At 37.4% G+C, this 22637-nt stretch overlaps 1 protein-coding gene across 1 annotated transcript; it reads right to left on the bottom strand.

Annotated features, from left to right (window-relative positions):
- Positions 1–2480: 2480 nt before the first annotated feature.
- LOC122276976 lies at positions 2481–4547 on the bottom strand. Its single transcript, XM_043086858.1, has one exon. It carries the CDS (start codon positions 4545–4547, stop codon positions 2481–2483), a length of 2067 nt encoding a protein of 688 aa, XP_042942792.1.
- Positions 4548–22637: the final 18090 nt, after the last annotated feature.

The raw sequence follows: 22637 nt of genomic DNA, 5'->3' as shown, positions 1-22637 counted from the left end.
TCCATGCTCATCCTCAGGTTCATTATAAGGAATGAAGAATTCTAGGTTTACACTAGTGATCCTAATCCTGCACAAGTGAAAACCAGAACATTAAAACTAGAGTTCTTGCATGCTGTAGAAGAATATGTCTAACTATATGTAATCCTACAGAAATGTATCAGGAAGCATTACGGATAAGCTTAACTGGACTCAACCAGAACAAGTGCTCCTCCAATACTGTAAAATGGAGCCTTTTCCATTGTTCCCAAAGTAGTCGAGCCACTGGACTTGGTTGTATTACATGTAGGGGTTTGTAGAACACTTTGTGTACAGATTTTCTGAAATCTATACACAAATTCAGATTTCAGAAAATGAGCAACATTTGTCATCAAAGTAGGTATCAGCTGTAGACTTCTAAAACAAGTTTGCACTTATTACAAAAAAGCTAGCAGTTGTCAGAAATTTCAACCACTGTTTGCAAAACACTTGGATGTTGCACATGGTTAATACTTAGTTAAAAACTAAGTATTCTAAACTTGTGTGGCTAGTTTCCTGATACCTAGCCAAAACCCTTATATAGTTAAAAGAAACTCTAACCACTAGTCTTCTCTATTCTCAAAGGTGAACTAATTAGAAAATATTTTGTCAAAATTCTGGAGTTAATGACTTCCACATTATGCAAATTTCAGAAAATCTGGGTTTCCTGCATGAGGTTGCTTTATGACTCTATAAGCTACTAACTACATGCTTAAATGGATGGAAAAGCAATCCCAAATTGTCATCACACATAAGGAGGCGTAGCTTGTTTTATGAACATTTACATATTAAGTTACATATAGTGATTTCAATAACTACACCCACAAAGTCCATATAAAAATTTGGAATACACAAAAACAAGCAAGGGCTGGAATAGCTCATCTTCTCCCTCCTACTCATTCAGCTAGTACTCGGCCTCGCTGTCAGAGTTACAATCGACATCTACATCATCCAATCTCAAGTCATCGTCATGTAGTTCATCATCAATGAATACATCATCATCAACTTCTGGTATTGGTTCTCTACGTGATATGGAAGTTGGATCAACAGGCAAATGGTCTGAGTCATCTCGATTTAATGGCTTGGCCATGGCTGCCCCACTCTGGAGAATAGGGGGATAATTGTTAGTGTTATTGTCACCATCATCATTTGAGTCACCATCTGATGATTCATCATCGTCAATCCCATCATCAAAAGCCATATCAGTCCCATCTCGATTTAAATATTCCTACTTGTCATTTTTTGGACTACCTGCCAACTTCCCCCCAATATCGGATCATTGAGATAAAAGACTTGATTTGCTTGGTCGGCAAGGACGAAAGGTTGATCTTTATACCATGTCCTAGCAGTATTGACTACCGTCATTTGGTCCCTAACACGTATCCCCCTTCTCGGGTCACCAATGTCATACCAAGCGCATTGAAAGAGATATACCGAACGCCAACCCATGTAGCGCAATTCCAAAATATCATGTAACACACCGTAGAAGTCAACATGGGAGCCCTGATGCTCGCCATGCACGACCACCCCACTATTTTGGCTGCGGCGATACCTTTCCCTCTCTTTCGTATGAAAGCGAACACCATTCAGTATGCATCCGGCATAAGATGCGACCCATGGATCTGGACCACATGCTAAGGCATATATCGCATCTGGTACCGCATCCGGCCTTACTGAACGAACCTCTCGAATCTACTAGACAAAGAATATATATGCTGAATTAGTTATATGTGTTTAATGAGAATGAAGTAGTTATAGCAAACCAGGGTTTCGTATCTTACTCGTGATCTGCACCAAGATGGAAATTGATTCTGGTGCGTTTGGTCGATATTCTGAGGGTCCTCTTCTTAAATCTTCTTATAGTGCTCCCTGTCAATATATGTGACACGATCATTCCCCATGAATGAGATAAGTGATATAACACATGAAGATGTTTTGTATTTAAGTAATAGATGATTGACTTACTCAATGTATTGCTCAATCTCCGAGCAGTTATTAAGTATATACCATCGGGCATTGACCAATAGTGTGTCTGATAATTTGTGGGATCTTGCTGTTCCCAAAGGTCTAAGCTTTTTTGAGAACACAGATAACATTTTCTCATTTCCCTTATCAGTTGAGCCAATACGAACATCAATGTTTCGTTCCTCGCGATTGAATCTAGTTTCAATATTATGGAGGTACATAAAGCAAAATGTCAGGCACTCGATATGCACATATGCCTCAGCAATTGAGCCCTCTGGCTGAGCTCTGTTTCGGATGTACCTCTTGAACTTCCCTAGATACCTTTCAAAAGGGTACATCCACCTGTATTGCACAGGTCCTGCCAGAAATGCCTCATCTGGCAAGTGAATGGCAAGGTGCACCATGATATCAAAAAAAGCTGGAGGGAATATCATTTCTAATTTGCAAAGAATGATGGGAATATTAGCCTTTAGAGATGTCAACACTGATGAGTCCAAAGTTCAAGAACACAATTCTTTGAAGAACGAGCTCAAATCTATTAAGGCTTGACGTACATCAGACCGTAAAAACCCACCAATGACAACCGGCAAGAGTGATTGCAAGAAGACATGACAGTCATGGCTTTTCATTCCACTGATCTTTCCATTGCTAGCGTTCACACAACGGGCAATGTTCGATGCAAATCCATCAAGAAATTTCACTTTTGACACCCAATCACAGAAAACCCTTCGTTCGTGTGAATTTAACATACTCAATTGGTCCCCAGCATGTTGTAAATGCAATTCCTTCCTTATTCCAAGATTTTCCAAATCCCTACGGGCATTGGGAGAATCCTTAGTTTTTCCTTCAATATTCAGCAATGTTTCCAAAACGCTATCGCAGATGTTTTTCTCAATATGCATGACATCAAGGTTATGTCTCAAGGGCAAGTCTAACCAATATGGAAGCTCAAAGAAGATAGATTTTTTGGTCCAATTTAGTTGATTGGGCGTTCGCTTCCTCTTCGAACAAGCTTTACCAAACTGGATATGGTTGGAGACCTCACATAATTGTTCTATCAAATCCTCTCCCTCAACCCTTGATGGTTGGATTCCATGCTCTTCGAACCCATTGAAAGAATTTTTTTTCCGTCTCCAACTATGATCAGGTGGCAACCACCGTCGATGCCCCATATAGCAATGCTTTCGCCCATATACCAACCACTGTGAATTTGTGCGTTCTCTACATGAAGGATAAGCCATCTTGCCCTTTGTGCTCCACCCAGAAAGATTGGCATATGCGGGGAAGTTATTGATAGTCCAAAGTAGTGCTGCATGTAAGCTAAACATTTCCCCACTGTACGCATCAAACGTCCGAATACCCTCTTCCCATAGTTCTTTCAACTCATCAACAAGAGGACGCAAGAACACATCAATATCATTCCCTGGTGACTTAGGGCCAGGGTTTAGTAATGACAAGATGGTGTATGGATCTTTCATACATGACCAAGGGGGCAAGTTGTAAGGCACAAGTAGTACTGGCCATATACTGTACGGCTTACTCATGTTATTGAATGGGTTAAACCCATCACTCGCCAAACTGAGTCGAACATTGCGAGGATCTTGGGAAAAGGCAAGATGTTTGTTATCAAAGTCTTTCCATGCCTTTGAATCTGCTGGATGTCGCATGCATGATGGATTGTCAACACGTGCATCGACATGCCATCTCATGGCTCGGGCAGTCTTTGTTGACATAAATAGCCTCTGCAAGCGCGACTTCAGAGAGAAGTATCGAAGAACCTTTTGTGGTACCATTCGTTGTTCACTTGTGCTTACAACCCACCTAGATGCCGAACATTTAGGGCAAGCATTGTACGATGCATTTTCCTTCCAAAACAACACACAGTCATTTGGGCACACATATATCTTGTCATAACTGAAGCCCAAGCCACGCTCTAAGCGACGAGCATCGTTATAGGAATTTGGGAAATGAGCGTCGGGAAATGCAGCATGCAGAAGCTTGAGTACCATGTCAAAGGACTTCACGGTCCAACCACCTATGCTCTTGATGTGAAGCAACTTGACGATGAATGATAGCTTCGAGAATTTCGTACATCCAGGATAAAGTGGCCTTCGTGCGTCGGCAACCAACTCCTCGAAATTATAGTTGGTTAGAGCATCAGAGGTGGACCCGGTGTCAAAGTTGTGGGCATTTCCATCATTGCTACCCGAATTATCCATGAACAACCCATGCCGAATGTCATCTAACATCTCATCGACATCATCCATGTAGTGATTGGAAGGAGATGCATCATCATCTTCATCTTCAGAGAATGTAGAATTTAGGATCGGATCCTCTTCTCCATGGAAAATCCATATTGTATAGGTTGGATCAATCCCTCTTAAAAACAAATGATCTTCCACGATACGAATAGAGTGGAAAGCTCTATTCCGGCATCTCTTACATGGACACCTAATCTGATTCGGTGTCGATGAATGTGCTTGCGCCATGGCTAAGAATTGTCGAACACCTTGATCATACTTAGTGGAATGCAATCTATCTTCAATATACAGCCAAGACTTATCCATCTTATGTATCAAGGTGAATTAGCAGCAAAAGGCTATTTAGGACAGCTTTGGCACATGGACATAATGACCTTCGAATAGAAAATTAAATGATATTAGTCTTCTATCATAGCATGATGAGATTTGTATACTGGAATACCATTGTGAATTCTACATTAATTAACTCGCACAGTGCTGTAAACCAGTAGTAGTATCTGAAAATTCTTATAATCACAATAACTAAGTGAGATCTCATTAATGGGTTTGTCACATTCCAAGGACAAGCTAAAGTATATGCAAGCATATACTTGTAACCTAGTATATGATTCCAAACCCACGAAGGTGACTAATGTTTAAGCTTCCAATAGTCATATTCTATTGGAATTGATGAATTATACATACGAACGTATTTTAACTTATAATTTAGCCAGAAACTGCAATAAAGCAGTGCAATACGTGTACCATGCCAACCCAAAAGCTAATTGAATAGATTTTCCACAATCATTTAGAACACACAATTATGGATAGTTTGAGACTGTTTAACTGCTTAACTACCTTAAGCAATGTAGGTAATTTTAAATCCCAAATTCCAGCATAAATTTGGGATGTTTCAGCAAAGTATTTCAGTTATATCCATAGCTGCTTCTTAGAATTAGTTAACAAAGGGAAATTAAGGTCTATATGTACATCCTATGGAGAAGAGTACAAATGGTAAGTAGTAGGTTATCCATGGTTTATGAATACTAGGAACACATTTCTCATTATTTCAACTATTCAAAGGAGGCAAGGATAAGGACATAAGGGCATTGCAATAAGTAATTCTTTTCAGTATTGAATACATTAATTTATAAAAATTAAGGGCTACACCAATTAAATATTGTAGACTATTTGTCTAGGGAGTAATTTTGGTGACTAAAGATTTAGACTATTAGGAGGGGGTAAGCACAACTCGGGACTCAAATTATATATTTTGAGTTAACAGAAGTCCAGGTTTAGGGACTGATCAGATAGTTACATCCCCTGGGATTTTTTCTAAAAGACTATTACATCTCTTGACGTAATAGTTCCCAATACATAGATTTAATCGAAATCTAAAGGGCTATTGTTGGTTTTAGGATAAACTTAAATGGATGGAAGCTAAATGGGAGAAGTTATACCTACTTATGTTGCTTATAGCCACAAAACAAATAGTTAAGCAGTGCATACAAAGGACTTTTAATCTAAAATTGCAAGTAGGGTGGCGTCCAACATGATTCTATGACAGTCCACAAAGTTAAAAGCATCTAATATCCCCACCACCTCAGCTGCAATGATGCCAGAATTACTTGGTAGTGGGTTTATTCAAAGCTTAACAAACCACAATTAGTACCTCGGCTTTGAAGATAAATTCTATGGCCTGTTTGAGGTATACTAGTTCAATACAAGTCAGTATATTTGAAGTGGTACTCATAAGGGTGTCTGAATGTATGTATTCAAAGATGATATATGTCAAATGACCAAATCTAATGCTGAACTATTCCCCACAAAAGTTATGGGTTTTGTTGAACACAAAAAGAGTCTATGATACCCAGTTAAAAAGGTGATCAACAAATGCAAATAAAATGAAAGAGATGGTTGAGTTTTAGTCTTTAAAAACCCAGCAGATTGAAAGGGCACGCATAATTCAAAATTCAAGCAAAGTTCTGATTGATGTGTCGAGAACAAATACAAAGGGATTTTAGCCAATTTAGTTTTCTTTTTTTTACATATAATTCATGGCATAATGTAACCTTCCCCATTGGCTTATGTCCAGAATATGGTTTTGAATACTCTCAAGTCTACCTTGTTCAAAACTTCTTGTAGTAGTTAGCAATAATCTAAAATGCATAACTGATAAGGAAGCAGGGGATCCACTGGTAGTGCCTCTCAGCTGCAGTGGGGATGCAGATCGCCATAATTAGGGGAGAAACATGCATTTTTCTAATATCCATATTTAACTTCAATTACATTGAATCCACAAGTTTTAATACTGATAGTGCATATGTATTCTATCCCAAATATAAAATGTTAAGAATAAATTTCGTACAAAAAAAGTGTTTTGTATACACTGGAGGCCTCTGAATTATCACTTACTTACATGTTTTTATATAACATATATACAATTGTTTGACATAGATATTGTAGACTGTTGATCTAGTTAGTGTGTTGGTGACTAAAGGAATAAATCATTAGGAGGGGTTACGCAACTATGCACCAGTTGGGTTTGGCATCAAACTTAAGTGGATGGAAGGCAAGTGGGCTTCCCCTCTATATGGTGATAATGAGAACAAACAAGAATCTCCTATATCATAGTAGCTCTTGTTTCCATCAATATTGCAAGATTGGTGGGGACCCCAAGAGCATATTGTTTTATGGTGAATGAGAATGACTATAAAACAATATAAAAACCTATTCATGCATTTAAGACTGTAGAAAATATGTATCCTAGAGTTAGGGGATGAATTAAGTGGCAATAAATTGGGGCTGGATGAGTATGAAGGGTCTGGATCTTACAATTGATCTCGACCCTTGTGTAAGCATTGTTTCTATCATACCTACTTGGAGTTGGAGCCCTCAATTAGCGAGTACATAATATATGCCTTAAATATTTAACAATGAGATTGTGTATACTTGGGAAACAAGAGCAATAACACAGTCAACGCAAAGATATAGGTTTGGGGTTGCTCACGAAACACCATCTTCTTACCTAGTGTTATTTAGACCATAACTGATCTATCATCTCTTAGTTCTTTTTTCCATTACAAACAATTCAAATTAAAAACGCCATTTCTCAGTTTTATTTTCCATTACAAAAAATGAAAAATAAAAACTAAGTTTTATTCATTGAAGGCTAAAATGATGATTAATAATACTGAGTTGTTCCACTAATCTATTTATAAATTCCTTAGGAACTAATTAGCATGCTAAATTAATGGCATTTTATGGAACAAAATTTCAATAATCCTATGCTGAAATTGCCAAAAAATAGTACAGGAGTTGTGTGCAACAGAGTTCTAGCATTTTCAACATAAATTGAAAAAAAAAGTGAGAAATCAGAGGTATCGAATCAATTCAGAACTCCTCTATAGAAAATATCGGGCATGTGCAGAAAATCCCTCTCCAGATTTGGGGCATTCAAAGCATCACAGAATTACAAAATATTTGTCACAACCAAAACTTTTTCCCACAGATCTGTAAACATCATATAATAGTCTAACAAATGGTACACAAGCTGTAAACCAATAGAGAGAGAAGACGGAGGGAGAAGAGAGAGAGGCTTACCGTGTATCTCAAATGAGAGAGAGAGGGGATGCACCCAGAGATCCACTACCTGCGGAGGAGCTTCTACAGACTAGGGCATGAAGATGGGTTTATGCTGGCAGCGGCGGTGAGGTTGCGAGGTGGGGTAAGTCCAATGCTCCCTGCGAATTTGCCGCCGTCTATTGGTTGAGGGCCATGGTGATTTTCGTGAGGTGGGGGGCAGGGGATGGTTGGGGAAGAAAGGAAAGGGGAGGCCAGGGGAAGAAAAGAAAGAAAGGGGAGAGGGGTCTTGCGGGGATTAGGCCCGGGTTCTAATTTTATTTACCCCTTTATCCGGCCACTTTCAGTCGTGGCAAAAACCACAAGTCTCATGGCAAATAATACACTACCGACCTATACATAAGTGCTTACTCATTCACTTTTGCGAGTAAGTGCATTTCATGGCTAATACATAAATTTTCTACGTTAAAGGATATAATCCATAAGGACCAAGAATTAATTGACAATTTTTTTTCCTACTAATATAAACTGGTGGCAAAAAACACATAATTTGTGATAAAAATATTTTTTCCCACTAACTTATTCCAACCGAACTAATTTCATGATAAAAAGTCTGTTTCTTTCCCACGGATGGTTTTGGAGACAAAAAGTGGATTTTTGCCACCAACTTGTGTCATGGAGAAAGAAATCGTGGGAAAAACCATAATTTGTTGTAGTGGGCGTAGTGTGTGTGGATGGAGTACATGTGGAGTGTACTTTGTGTAGTACAGTGATGTATCATGTGGCGTGCGCTGTAGTGATGTGTGGCATAGAATGAAGAGAGTACATGTGGCGTGTGCTCCGTGTCGTGTAGCGACGCATCGTGTAATGTGCTTTGTAGTAATACGTGATGTAGCGAAGGGAGTACACATGTTGTGTAGCGATGTACTGTATGGCGTGTCGCAAAGAAAAGGATGGTTGCGTAGTAGAAAAGCGTAGAGCTTGTGGTAATACATGATGTAGCGAAGGGAGTACACATGTTGTGTAGCTATGCACTGTATGACGAGTAGTGAAGAAAAGGATGGTTGCATAGTAGAAGAGCATAGAGCTTGTTGTGTAGTGTTGGAAATAGTGTAGCGATGTCCCGAAATAACGATGATGTGACCTGTAGTCCCAGGTGACAGGTGTCACCTTGTAATTGACTTATGACTGAGAGTATGTGTGAAGTGGCAAAAAATGTAAGAGTAGTGTAGCAGAAGCATGACTGGTGTCATGTCGTAACTCGAAATTTGTCTCGAGGTATGTGACGTGATGGAGATGTAGTGGTGAAAAGGGTCTCGTTGTGTCAAGTATTGGGATGAACTTGTAAAAGGGGCCAGGAAGTAGAAAGGTCCTGCTGACCGAGTTTGAGTAGAAGTTGGTATTGAAGTATGGAACTTGTTTATACAAGCGAACATTCATTGAACTATAAATTGATTTTAGGTGAAAAAGGGTAAGGTACATGTGCATCTAGTGAGACATGTGTACCAACTAGACATATTTACCATATATAATGGGTGAATATCCTTGGCATAGTTGCATGATGTTAAGCCCTAGAGTTGGCTTAAAGCCTTGTGGCATGTATGGATGGGAATGAGGATTGAGTATGGGTTAGGATTGAGATGCGTGACTTAGTTAGTTTGATTCATGCATCGGAATGTGGTTAATAGAAGAGTAGGACGAAAGTCTTAGTGTCTTAACCCTAAGATGAATCACGAAGGTTTTAGCATAGTAAATGGTACGTAAGAACACAGGGATGGACAGAGAGTGTTCCAAGTGAAGCACAATTCTATTTCTAACATAGTTGCTTATGCAATACATAGAGAATGATGTGAGGTTATGTGTATGCGTATAGATTGCCATCGGACATGCACATGAATGGACTATATGGTATGAAGTTGAAGTAAGTATTACATTCATACTCTTCTAGAGTTTTCTAAATAAATGAAAATGAAAATTAAATGTTTTTCCTTTACAATACTTTACAAAATGAAACATGTTTTACAAAAGAACACTAAGTATAAGTTTTCAAATATAAGTATGTAATGGTCCTCCTTGGTAGCCTCTTTTTACGCACTCCAAGTATGTAAGTGTATGCATGTGAAAGGGTGGTATACGTGGTAAGTAATGAATGTATTTTCATGAAAGAAAATGTGAGGCTCAGGCCTCTGTCCTATACTTTAAACAACACGAAGAAAGTGTTTTAAAATGTCCATATGAACTGAGATTTTAAAATGCCCCATGAAAGATTATGTTTTAAAGGATGCATGAACTGATATTTTAAATGATGCTAGGAAAAATGATGTTTAAGCCTATGCTTTTAAATGACTTTCATAAATGAAAGGACTGAAGGACTGAACAGACTAAAAAGGACTGAAATGAATGAATGGACTAAAAGTAAGTGAAAAGTAATAATAAAGTAATGAATAGTAATAAAAAGTAGGTAAAAAGTAATGAATAGTAGTAAAAGTAGGTAAAAAGTAATAATAAAATAATGAATAGTAATGAGAAGAGTTGAGGAGAGTTGAGGTACTTTTAGTATCCAAACGCAGCCTAATGTTTAATGTATGAAAATACGTAACGACCATATGAATGAATGGATAAAGGTACCTGATTATGCCTAAAGAATAATGCGGTAGTTGTAGCACAGCTTTGGGGTGTTGATTCCACATGGAGACAAATTAAAAGAATAGCAGGAGCAAAGAAACTAAAGAAAAATATTAAATAATTAATGGAGAACAAAGATTAATTTGAAATGTAAATTAAAGTGAAGCAAAGTGATTAATGAAAAAAGTACTCAAATTTGAAGAACAATAGAGTGTCGAGAATCCTTTGTACAAATCCGATATTTTAACTATTCTTAATTTAATGAATAACTTAATTGAGAACTCAATTCTCAAAATTTCCAGTCGGAAGGTATAGATTTATAGACCAAAATTAAACTAAATGTAACCCTTTAAAAAATCATTCACCACTTTTAAATACGTAAATTATTATTCTTATTGAGAAAATCCAACAACGATAATATACTCAGGGAGCGATAGTGCAGTAAAAAACTAAATCAATATAGATGGATAATTTATTCAAACATAATCGAAGAACCAATCCATTTAATAGAAAAAGCATGACTGAATCCATAAACAGAATAAATCTTATAATTATTCGGAGAAGAAAACATCAACAATGAATTGAGAATGATAAAACAAAAGTGTTTTAATAATTCAAAATCAAATACATAAATTAAAAATAAATTAAAAATACAATCTATTGTGCAAGTTCATCCCTAACTCTACTTGAAAATTTAATTATCCATAAATATAATGGACAACAAAAATCTCTAGAAAAAAATAAAGCAAACGACGGCCATGGAAGTGATTTTCTCCTCTCTTCAAATTTGTTTCTTGTGCCTCCCTCCTCCTCTATTTAGTGCTAATGATATGCTTATATAGAGTAGGAACGAAACTATAATGGCTTCATAATTTCCTCATAAAAAAATTACCTAAATTTTAGGACTAATCTTGGAAGCCATGTACGTGCTTCAGGATTTCGAATTTGGAAATCCTTATTAGAGACACATTTATAGCCCTTTAAGATAGATTTCCAATGTATTAAGAATAGCATAAATCTGATATGTGAGCAGAAAGTTAGGATCAAAATACTAAAGTATGTTCAGATTGTCTCCTAGCAAATTTCAGATTTGGACTTCTTGCAGTTTCCTTTGTAATATTTTTTCTTTTTTTTTCCTTGATCCAAATTTCTCTCAAACCCCATGAAAGTTCTCCTTTGAATTTGACTGGGCTTTGACTTACTCTTTTATAAACTCTGAAATTAAATATAAAAAACTACTTATGAGTATCCCAATCCAAGAATACACATTAATTCCTATGATTTCTATTCACATTTTAGAATTCTAATCTAATAATAGGGTATTTAAAGTACACTTTCATGCATTTATCACACCCCCCAACTTACTCATTGCCAGTTCCTAGCAATTTTCATTCCAAAACAACGAAAGAGACCAAAGAAAATCACACACAAAGGCTACCAAGTCACACTTTCCATATTCACATGTCAAAACAATCTTATAAATTCAATAATCCTATCACAAGCAATCCACCTATAGCAATCCACAGAGTGTGTGTGTTCCAAACTATATCTATCTAACTAGAGGCCCTGACGCATGCAACATCAATAATATCTCAAGTGAAAGGTTCAACTTCGTAACTTACTGGTATAAAGGTGTTTTGTGTGAGGATTCTCTTTATGAAGTTAATAATGGGTGTACACACACTCTCATGGAGAATTAGGCAATTATGTACAAGCAACAAGTAAACATTGATCTTATGATAGAAACACTAACAATTGAGACTTCCACAACTTTTTCCAAAAGCTTATGTAGGATCAGAATGGTCAACACAAAAGGTTGTAACATGACTTTGTTTCGGGACTACATGAAAAAAAAGGTGTGGAGTAAATTGACAAAGGTGTGAAGTGGCTTTCAATTTGCTTAAGGGGCCGGGAAGTAGAAAGGTCCTACTAACCGGGTTTGAGTAGAAGTTGGTATCAGAGTATGGAGCTTGTTTATACAAACAGGTGTTTATAGGACTATAAGTTAATCTTAGATAAAAAAAAAGGGTAAGATACATGTGCATCTGGTGAGATACGTGTACCGGACGGATTTACCATATATAATGGTTAATCTGTCCTAAGCATAGTTGCACAATGTTTAAACCTCAGAGTTGACTTAAAGTCATGTGGCATGTATGGTTGGAAATGAGGATTGAGTATGGGCTAGGAAACATGAAGGGAGTATTGGGTATGTTGTCTAGGATCAGGATACGTGACTTAGTTGGTTTGAATCATGCATCGGAATGTGGTTAATAGGAGAGTAAGATGAAGGTTTTAATGTCTTAACCCTAACGTGAAACACGGAGGTAGTGATGGTAAATGGACTCCGAAGGTTTTAGCATAAATAGTACGTATGAACATAAGGATGGATGGAGAATGTTCCAAGTGAAGTGTAGTTCTATTTCTAGTAGAGTTGCTCATGTATTAGATAGAGAATGACGTTAAGGTTATGTGTATGCATATAGGTTACCATCTGACATGCACATGAATGGACTGCATGGAATGAGTATGACATGGAGTCTAGATAAGTATTACATTCATACTCTTCTATAGTTTTCTAAATAAATGAAAATGAAATACTTTTCCTTTAAGATGCTTTACAAAAGAATGCTAAGTATAAATATGTAACGGCTCTTCTTGGCAGTACCTTTTTACGCACCCCAAGTATGTAAGTGTATACATGTGAATAGATGTTATACGTGGTAAGTATTGTATGCATTTTCATGAAATGAAATGCAAGGCTGGCACCTCATGCTTTAAGTGATGCTTTAAACAACGCGAAGAAAGTGTTTAAATTTCCCTATGAACTGATGCTTTAAAGGATGCATGAACTGATGTTTTAAATGATGCCATGAAAGACGATATTTAAGCTCATGCTTTTAAATGACTTTTATGAATGAACAGACTGAAGGATTGAAAGAACTAAAAAGAACTGATAAGAATTGAAAGGACTGAAATGAATGAAAGCAAAGAATGTTTTAATGTATGAAAATACATAATGGCCACAAGAATGAACAGATGAAGGTACCAAAGGATTGGACTGGGCAGATTGCAATGTCAAGTAACTAGTACTGGTAGTGCACCCAGTGTTGCACCCTAACAAAATGGATTCCTAACCCGTGGCCATGGGTGAAATCAGGTCTAAAAAATCGCTAACCCTCACACAAGGGGCGTTATAGTGTGCAATAGCCAATGGAAGTGAAAAGAAACAATGTATGCATGTTAAGAAAAGATGCATGTATGATAAGACTTTTTAAGAAATGAAGACAGCGAGGTGAGAGGAACTATTTACGAGAAGAAAAACCTTTTTAAAGAAAGACCCCACCTCCCAACATTTTAAAATAAATTGAATGTCTACATATGATATGTATGGAGTGATGAATGCATGACTAAAAACCTATGTTATTATATTTTAATTGTATGAAGTAATGCTTACGAGTTATTGACTCATTTTAGTTTTTATGTGTACCCTCTCAAGGACAATATGAGGATGATGCGTCAAGATAGACAAGGTCCAAGGGGAAGAGCATGAAAGACTAGGCACAATGTCTTGCACGAGAGACTTTAATTTAAAATTTTAATGTTTTCCACTGTAACATTTTAAATTAAGAAACATGCTTTATTTATAAACATGGAGTCTTTTGTATCCCGGCATTGAAGGAAAAGAAATTTTAAAAGGAATCGTAATTCCCATTTATTTTCTTAAAATCATTTTTTGAAGGACCAACCACAAGGACGAGCATTACAAGCAAGGCCTCTAATATCACAAGGAAGACTCTTGAATATCCGAGTAAAACATATCCACACCATGCTCGTCCTCCTTTGCTAAGGGTTGCTCTTTAAGGGCACGAGGCGGGATAGAATTATTGGTGTAGACTAAATCAACGCCATTGGCACCATCCTTGGCCAACCAATCCACCACCTTATTTCCTTCACATAATTCATGCTGAAAACGACAATTAATAGATTGAGTCAAACCAACAATCTCTTCCCAATAATCTTCCAAATACCAAACCCCACACTGTCCTCTATTCCACCAAGACATAATCACCATCAAATCAACCTCAACAATCACATTGGAAATATGAAGTGAGTTGCACATCCGCAGGCCATTAAAAAGTGCAAAAAGCTTTGCTTTATTATTGGAACCAAAACCAATAGGAGAGTCAAAGGCTTGCCCTAGCCTTCCTAGATCATTGCAAATAACTCCACCAATACTACTAGAACCCGGGTTATCAAAACTATTACCATCCATATTTAGTTTAAACCACCCTGATGAAGGTTTATTCCACTTGACTACTTTGCACCGCCTTTCTTTTATAGGGGCCGGTTTGATCCGTAAGGCCTCAAGGATCATTCGAAAAAAATTGGGACAAACGATAAGAGTTATCAATCCATATACAAATAGATTTGACAACAACTTCATGTGATTCCAATGTGCCCTCCATTCGAGCTAAACATCTTCTTCTCCAAAGTCTCCAAATAGCTATGATAGGCATAAGACCAATTATAACACCCACCTGAGAAGAGGACTTAGCACGCTGGAACCAAGAGGAGACTTGATGTGTCCAATTGCTACCAAGTAGAAGTCCAAAGAGGTTGCCAAAAAATGACTAGACTCTTTTAGGAAAATCCCCCGCAAAGAGAACATGGTTAGTGTCTTCATAACGACTTGTACTAAAGAGACTAAAATATTATCAACATTCTCCAAGCCAACTAGGTTCTCTAGAACCCAAGTTATGCCTTGATAAAGAGACTAAAATATTATCAACATTCTCCAAGCCAACTAGGTTCTCTAGAAAAGTCACATCCCAACTGTCAGATAGCTGACACTCTTTAATTTTCAACAAACTCTGACCCACAACTGGTAAGTCATTAATCAAGGGGCCATTATCCCTCTATTTGTCATACCAGAAAAACATATCTCCTTCTCTAACTCTCCATTTAGAATTATTCAACATCAAAGGAATACAATGAGCAACCATTCTCCAAAATCTTGAGCCTTTATCAACATCAATAAGGAACCAAGGTTTCGATCCCACATATTTCGCCTTAAAAAAATTAGCCTAGAGAGAGTTACCTTGTAGAAGATTCCAAGCATACCTCGTATGCAAGGCTGTCTAAGTGTCCTAGAGAAGCCTCAACATGAGTCCTCCTTCACCCATAGGTCTACGAATATGTTTCCAAGCCACCCACTTCTTTTTCTCTTTCCCATTAGATTCACCCCAAAAGAAGGAACTCATAAGCTGATGGATCTTATCAATTATTGCTTGAGGGATCTGTAAAATAGAAAATAGGCGGGCCGTAGTAGAAATAACGTGACATAACAAAACGTGTTTCCCTCCAAAAGAGAAGAGCTGCATTTTCCAACCACTGAGTTTTTGCCGCACTTTATTCACCATGCCTTCAAGATCTGATTGCTTAAGACAACCTAGAATAATGGGCACTCCAAGGTATTGAAATGGGCACTTCAAGATCTGATTGCTTAAGACAACCTATGGAGAAGATGCCGCTTGCGAGAAGGAGGGATTTTGTTCTAGCAAAACAATGCAGACTTTTGTTTATTAATTGCCTGACCCGACCATCTTTCATATTTGCCCATAATACTAAGAAGCTCCCGAACCGATCTTTGGATCCCATTAGAAAAAATAACCACATCATCAGCATACATTAAATGAGAAATAATAGGCATACCTCAGGCCTGATGAAAATATCCAAATCTATTCTCAGCCACACTCAACTGAATCATCTGGGAAAGGATTTCCTGCTGGATAATAAACAAGTAAGGAAATAGAAGATCCACTTGTCGAAGGCCACGACCTCCTAGGAAAAAGCCTTTTATTGTCCCATTCATCATAACCAAATGCTAAGGACTAGAAATACAAAAGAAGATAAAGTCACAGAATTGAGACAAGAATCCAAAACTCAGCATGACCTTTATCAGAAAATTCTAATACACACGATCATATGCTTTTGCCATATCTACTTTTAACATATTGTTGCCACCATGATTCCTTTTATTAATAGAATGAACCATTTCCTGAGTGAGGCTAATATTCTCAAAAATCCTCCTACCAGGAATAAAGGCTCCTTACTTCAAGGAAATTAGATGAGGTAAGAGACTAGTTAAGCAATTCACAATAATCTTGGAGTAGGGTTTATAAAATACCGAGCAAAGGCTAATGGGCCGAAACTAATCAAATCCTGTTGGAGAACCCACCTTTGGAATTAAAACCAAATAAGAAGATATAAAAAACTTTTGAAGAGACTTGGTTGCAAAGAATTCCAACGCTGCATTCCTTAAATCATTTTTAACAACCTCCCAATAGCTCTTATAAAATCCAGAGCCAAAGCCATTAGGACCAGGAGCACTGTTAACCAAAATTGAAGACAAAGCATCAAATACTTCCTCCAATGAAGGCGCTCTAACAAGGGAGGCATTCTCCTCCGTAAAAATAACTGGATCTATAAGACCCTCAAAATTTGGTTGCTCAATTGGCGAATCACCTTGGAGAAAATCTAAAAAATACCCTACTGCACCTTGGTGAATACTCTCCAGAGACTCAAACTGTGAAGCCCCAAAATTCGATTTGAAGCATTGAGACATGCAACACAAGGTTACTTATCCCCGTTCATGACATATAAGATGCAATGTTCCTAACATGCATCTAACATTATGCAATATTAGCAGCAGATAAATTTTTTTTTCTTTAGCAATACTATCCACCATGTGATGACCCGCTTTTGCGTGTATTTTTACTGAAGGGTTGTTTTTAATTTAATTAATATATCGGTTTATTTGCTTTAAATTATTTCATTTTAAAATTATTTATTTATTTATTTATTTGATGTTGTGTTTTATTTATTTAGTCATTTTACGGTTTTTGATCTCGTTTTCGGCAGATTTGTTTTGTTTTCCGAAGTGAGGACTGGACCTCATTTCTTTTCCCTCATCTTTTCTTTTTCTTTTCTTCTTTTCCTTCTTATTTTTCCTTTTTCCTTCTTTTTCTTTCTTTTTCTTCTTCTTTCTTCTCCTTTCTTCTCCTTTCTCTCCCGTGTGCACCGAACAGCTTCTTTTCTCCTTCCCGTCGCTGCCCCTTTGACCGCCCAGTTCTCTGACGTCCGGCCACCGTTTAGTGCACCACCACCACCATTCTCTTTCCCTTCCACTAGAGATCATCCCTACCAAGTTTTAGAGCCATCAGACCAGCCGTTAGCCACCGCGAGCCGCCGGAAGTCACTGCACCTGCTCTATTTTTGCCCCTGTTGCCGGTTGCTTTCGCAGTCCAGAACTGCCGCTCGCCGGTGGCGTGGCCTACACCACCCATCCAGTTTTCTTCCCCTCTCACAGGTGAACATCCCCACCAAGTTTCACCTCCATCCGAGCTACCGTTAGCCACCACGAGCTCCTCCAAGCCATACGGTTTTTCACCGATTTTGGCACCGTCGCACCACCTCCGGCCACCATCTCTTCACAGCTTCTTCCCCTACCTCTTGCTGACCTAAACCACCCATTTCTAACCTCGATCCGTTGCCGGAGCAGCTCCCACGAGCTCAACTCCGTTCCGCCCCTTTTTGGCCTTCGACCACCATTTCCACCACCACCCATGGCCAAAACTCATTTCCCTTAACTTCATAAATATCTCAAGGCCATTCCCTATCAATCCTGAGCTTTGGTTTGTCCCCGTTCAAAAGTGGGTATTTTACAACCCACGACCACAGTGAAATTTGCACTGTTACGTTGCTTTCCTTCCGCCGTTTGCAACGCCGCGTGTTTTCTAAAAATACCATATAGCGCTGTAAGTATTTTCAAACCCTAATTTTAGATTTAAATATATTTTTCTCATTCAATAAAATATTTGTTGTTGGTTGGCTAATTCCAGACTGAGTCCGAGGAGTTCAGGGGTCGGATGGATGGAGGACGGAGTTGCTTGTTTTATTGATTTATGGATGGTTGATTATTTTGTGCATTGATATGGCATTTACATGGTGCATGCACGTGCATTTTTATTTAATTGAGAAAAGCCTGTTTTATTGGCGTAAGTGGATTTTCGGGTACGTGTGTATCACGACCCCAAGCCGGGATGGGGTATTATCTTGGTGGAGCTCGTCACTCGGGAGCGGAATAAACCGTGTGACGTCCCCTAAGTTGTCGCTGGGCAACGATGGGAGTGGGGGCTAGGGGATGCTTAGCTACTAACACGCCGAGCGCGGAATCGGGCATCGCTCTACGCACCGACTCCGTGGCCCTTCGCTGGCGAGGGCTAGAGGATGCTTGGCTAGGAACGTACAGGGCACGGAACTGGATATCGCTCGTTAGGTGTCACATGCGTGGTCGTAACTTGCGGTGTGGCACTGGAGCTAGGGTGTGCGGATGACTCCTAGGTGAGGTCATGGTGCATACAGATTAATTGGATAATGGTTTGAGATGGATATGGGCCAAATGTGACTTTTGGCGTGTTTATTTGGAAAGGATATGTTTTTGGGCCAAATGGGATTTTTGGCGTGCGTGGAAAAAAATATGTTTTTATGGGTTTTGAGATGTGGTTTATGAGACATGTGCATTGGGCATACTTCATGCATATTATTTGAGTTTTATATGTTTTTATCTGGTGGTGTTTGGATTTTACTTACCTGTGGCACCATTTTTGGTTCCGTAGATTTTGGTGCAGAGATCGAGGATGAGGAGGAGGAGGCTAAGCCCGAGGATGCGGCTCCACCGGGATGCTGAAGTTTATGCTTTGTATTTAGTTTAAAATTATGTTTGTGTCTTGTAATATTTATTTAAGTATGTGTTGAACAGCTTTGTATTAAACAAGAAAAATTCTGGTACTTAGTTATATGACTTTCGTTATCCGCTGCGTTTTCTTTTGCACATTTGTTGCTCTTACACACACTTGGCACTCGTCAATAGGGTAGTGACCCGGGTTGTTATCATCCGGATGTCTCGATTTCCCCGTGTCCGTGTGTGGGGATTTGGGGGCATCACACACCAAATTAAAAATATCACAATTGCTTAAAACATACTCATACATAAAGACCCATTGAACAACTAAGATCACCACACTAGTCCAAAATTGTTATGATTCAAAAAGTACTGGAGATACAATTCCATCGTACAAGTAGTAATTTACATTAATTACTATATTAACATTGACGTCGCACTATTGCTCAGTCAACTGTGTCTAGTTGGTCAATTCCTAATTCTCCTTCAGGTCCTGTAACAAGATCTACCATTTGAGAGAAATGGTAGTTGGGACTACTACAGTGAGATTTGATTATAAATCTTAGCAAGTTAACAAAAAACCTCCACACAAACTAATGATGCATGAATGACAATAAAAGCATGAATGCATAATCAAATTCATAAGTAATTAAAGCATAACTTGACATAAAGTATAGCATAACTTCACATATGACAGAGTATCACTTCACATCTGATGTAGCATAACTTCACATCTGACATAGCATAACATAATAAAACTTGACATAAAGCATAACATAACTTCACATATGACATAGTATCACTTCACATCTAACATAGCATAACTTCACATCTGACATGGCATAACATAACTTCACATATGACATAATATAACTGATGTAACTTAAATTGAAACATGAACTAAACTTGACTTGCTTGAGATGAACTTGATCTGAAACTTGACTTAACATGTAGTTGATCAGAAACTTGACTTAACATGAACTTGATCTGAAACTTATTCTTATCTCATAGGGTCACCATGATTGCTTGTTCTTATCTCATGAGGTTACCATAATTGTGTATTCTTATCTCATGGGGTTACCATGATTGCTTACTCTTATCTCATGGGGTCACCATGATTGCTTGCTCTTATCTCATGGGGTTACCATGATTGTGTATTCTTATCTCATGGGATTACTATGATTGCTTACGCTTATCTCATGGGTCTACCAGGATTGTGTATTCTTATCTCATGGGATTACAATGATTGCTTACGCTTATCTCATGGGGTTACCATGATGGTGTATTCTTATCTCATGGGGTTACCATGATTGCTTATTCTTATCTCAAGGGGTTGCCATGATTGTTTACTCTTATCTCCTGGGGTTACCATGATGTGTATTCACCATAAACTGAACAATAACTTAACTACACAAGGACATACAAGGGATAGAAACATTTCATAACTTGACATGGCATGCAACAGAAAACATTTCGTAACATATTATACTTACAATACTGTACTTTACCTGACATGACTTACATGTAACAAATACCATGCTTAAGATGATATACTTGCACTGTATAACCATACGTGACAGAATATCTTGTGTAATTGATGACTAATTTGTGACAGGATAAATTCGGTATAACAGAAAAATATGTGATAACTTGGCATGGCATGGCATATATGATAACACACATACATACATTGTAGTTCTTTTACTTAGCATACATACACAGTAAACACCTAGTATGTTAAAAGCTATCTTACCTCAATCTCCGCATTTTTATGAAAGCTCAGGTACGATCACAAGGAACTGTAATTAGTGATTCTAAAAATTAGAACTAAATCACTAATAATTTGAAATATGGAAAAATACTAACTTAATAGTAAAATTTCCATTTAACCCTCTACATGTAAGAAAATGACCATTTTACCCCTAACTTAAAGGTTTTGTATGCTAACTCCAAAAGTCACCAAAATTTACATGTCTCATGTAAATTTTATCCTAAACTCAAATATCAATTTAGAAAATTTTAAAACTAATCACAACTATTAAAACTCCATAGGGCCGAAATTCTCATATGCTATTTCCATTGATTTTTATCTCTAACTTGTTTTGATCAACCTTTTGATCTATGACTTATAAAGATGTGATCTTCAAACCAAACCATAACATGATTTAAAAAGATATCCTAAAACATATATAAGCTTCTAATTCAAGATCACATGGTTAAAAATTAACCAAGACAGAAATTGAGCCAAGAACATCCACACTTTGGCCTATCCGAACATCTCTTTGCATAATATTTCATATCATTAAAACTAACATCAAATATCTTCAAAATAATATTATAAAATGTATATAAGAGGCTAAGGATCCTCTAATAAAATTATCAAAGCCATTGGAATAGGTTTAAACCACCAAAGATTTAAACTTTCACAAAACAAAAACTGTGTTTCCTCTTTAAGTTTCTAAGTTTCTAGATCTAAGAAAAGTTTTCACCAAAACCTTTAATCATGCAAAAACTTCTCAATCAATAATCATATATACATGTTAACAATACTCCATAAAAAATTTGGACCAAGATCTATCCATTAGCTTGGTCAAAAACTCCAAAATATAACACATTTTCCTGTTTATCTCCCAGAATGACCTTTCTAGAGTTTGAACAATATTTGACTGACCAAATGATTTTCAAATAGAATAAATAAGCTATCCACGTAAACTAGACTAAACAAAGAACAAATTTTATGAAGGATAATATATGATAAAACACTTACAAAAGCTTTGAAATGGGCATGTAAAAGAACACCTAAAAGCTGTTTGAGAGAGTATTTGGTGTTCTTTCAATGAAAAATGTAAAAGAAGATGATTTCATGAGGAGTGGGCTGGAGATATTTATGCATAAGATATGGAAGAGGATGAGACTAAAGTGAGGGTTGAGTGTTGGCCTTTTTTGCCCAATAATATCCACAAAAAGCAGCTCAAGATATTTTTACCTAATAATATCTACAAAAATCAGCTCAAGATATTTTTACCCAATAATATCCACAAAAATCAGCTCAAGATATTTTCTAAAGGTGGAGTGTAGACTTGAAAGAGTGAGGTGGCTAAGATCTTTCTATGTGTCCAGTTAAAACTTTTCTAACTATCTCCAATAATAAAAAACACACTCTGATACCATAGTGAGTAATAATACTAACTATGTGGTTAGACTAAAACCTATACCATTAATGGTTCGTGAAAACTTATGGGGTCTTCAAGAGGTTTCTAAAGCCAATAGAAATTTCACAATTAAATTTCTAGCGAGCTGTCACACAAACACCACATAATTCAACCATATTTCTAGTACCCGCTTACCCGTTTTAATGGCTAATCAAGCATGAAAAAATTTAGAATTCCGGTCACCATCCACCACCCACGTTAGCTTTGCCATTTGAGCTAATCAAGTTTCTTCCCATTACAGCCAAGTTGCCA

Source organism: Carya illinoinensis, chromosome 9 (assembly GCF_018687715.1).
Source record: "Carya illinoinensis cultivar Pawnee chromosome 9, C.illinoinensisPawnee_v1, whole genome shotgun sequence".
Classification (NCBI taxonomy): domain Eukaryota; kingdom Viridiplantae; phylum Streptophyta; class Magnoliopsida; order Fagales; family Juglandaceae; genus Carya; species Carya illinoinensis.
The sequence above is the reverse complement of the archived record's forward strand: the minus strand, read 5'-3'. Positions and strand labels throughout refer to the sequence as shown.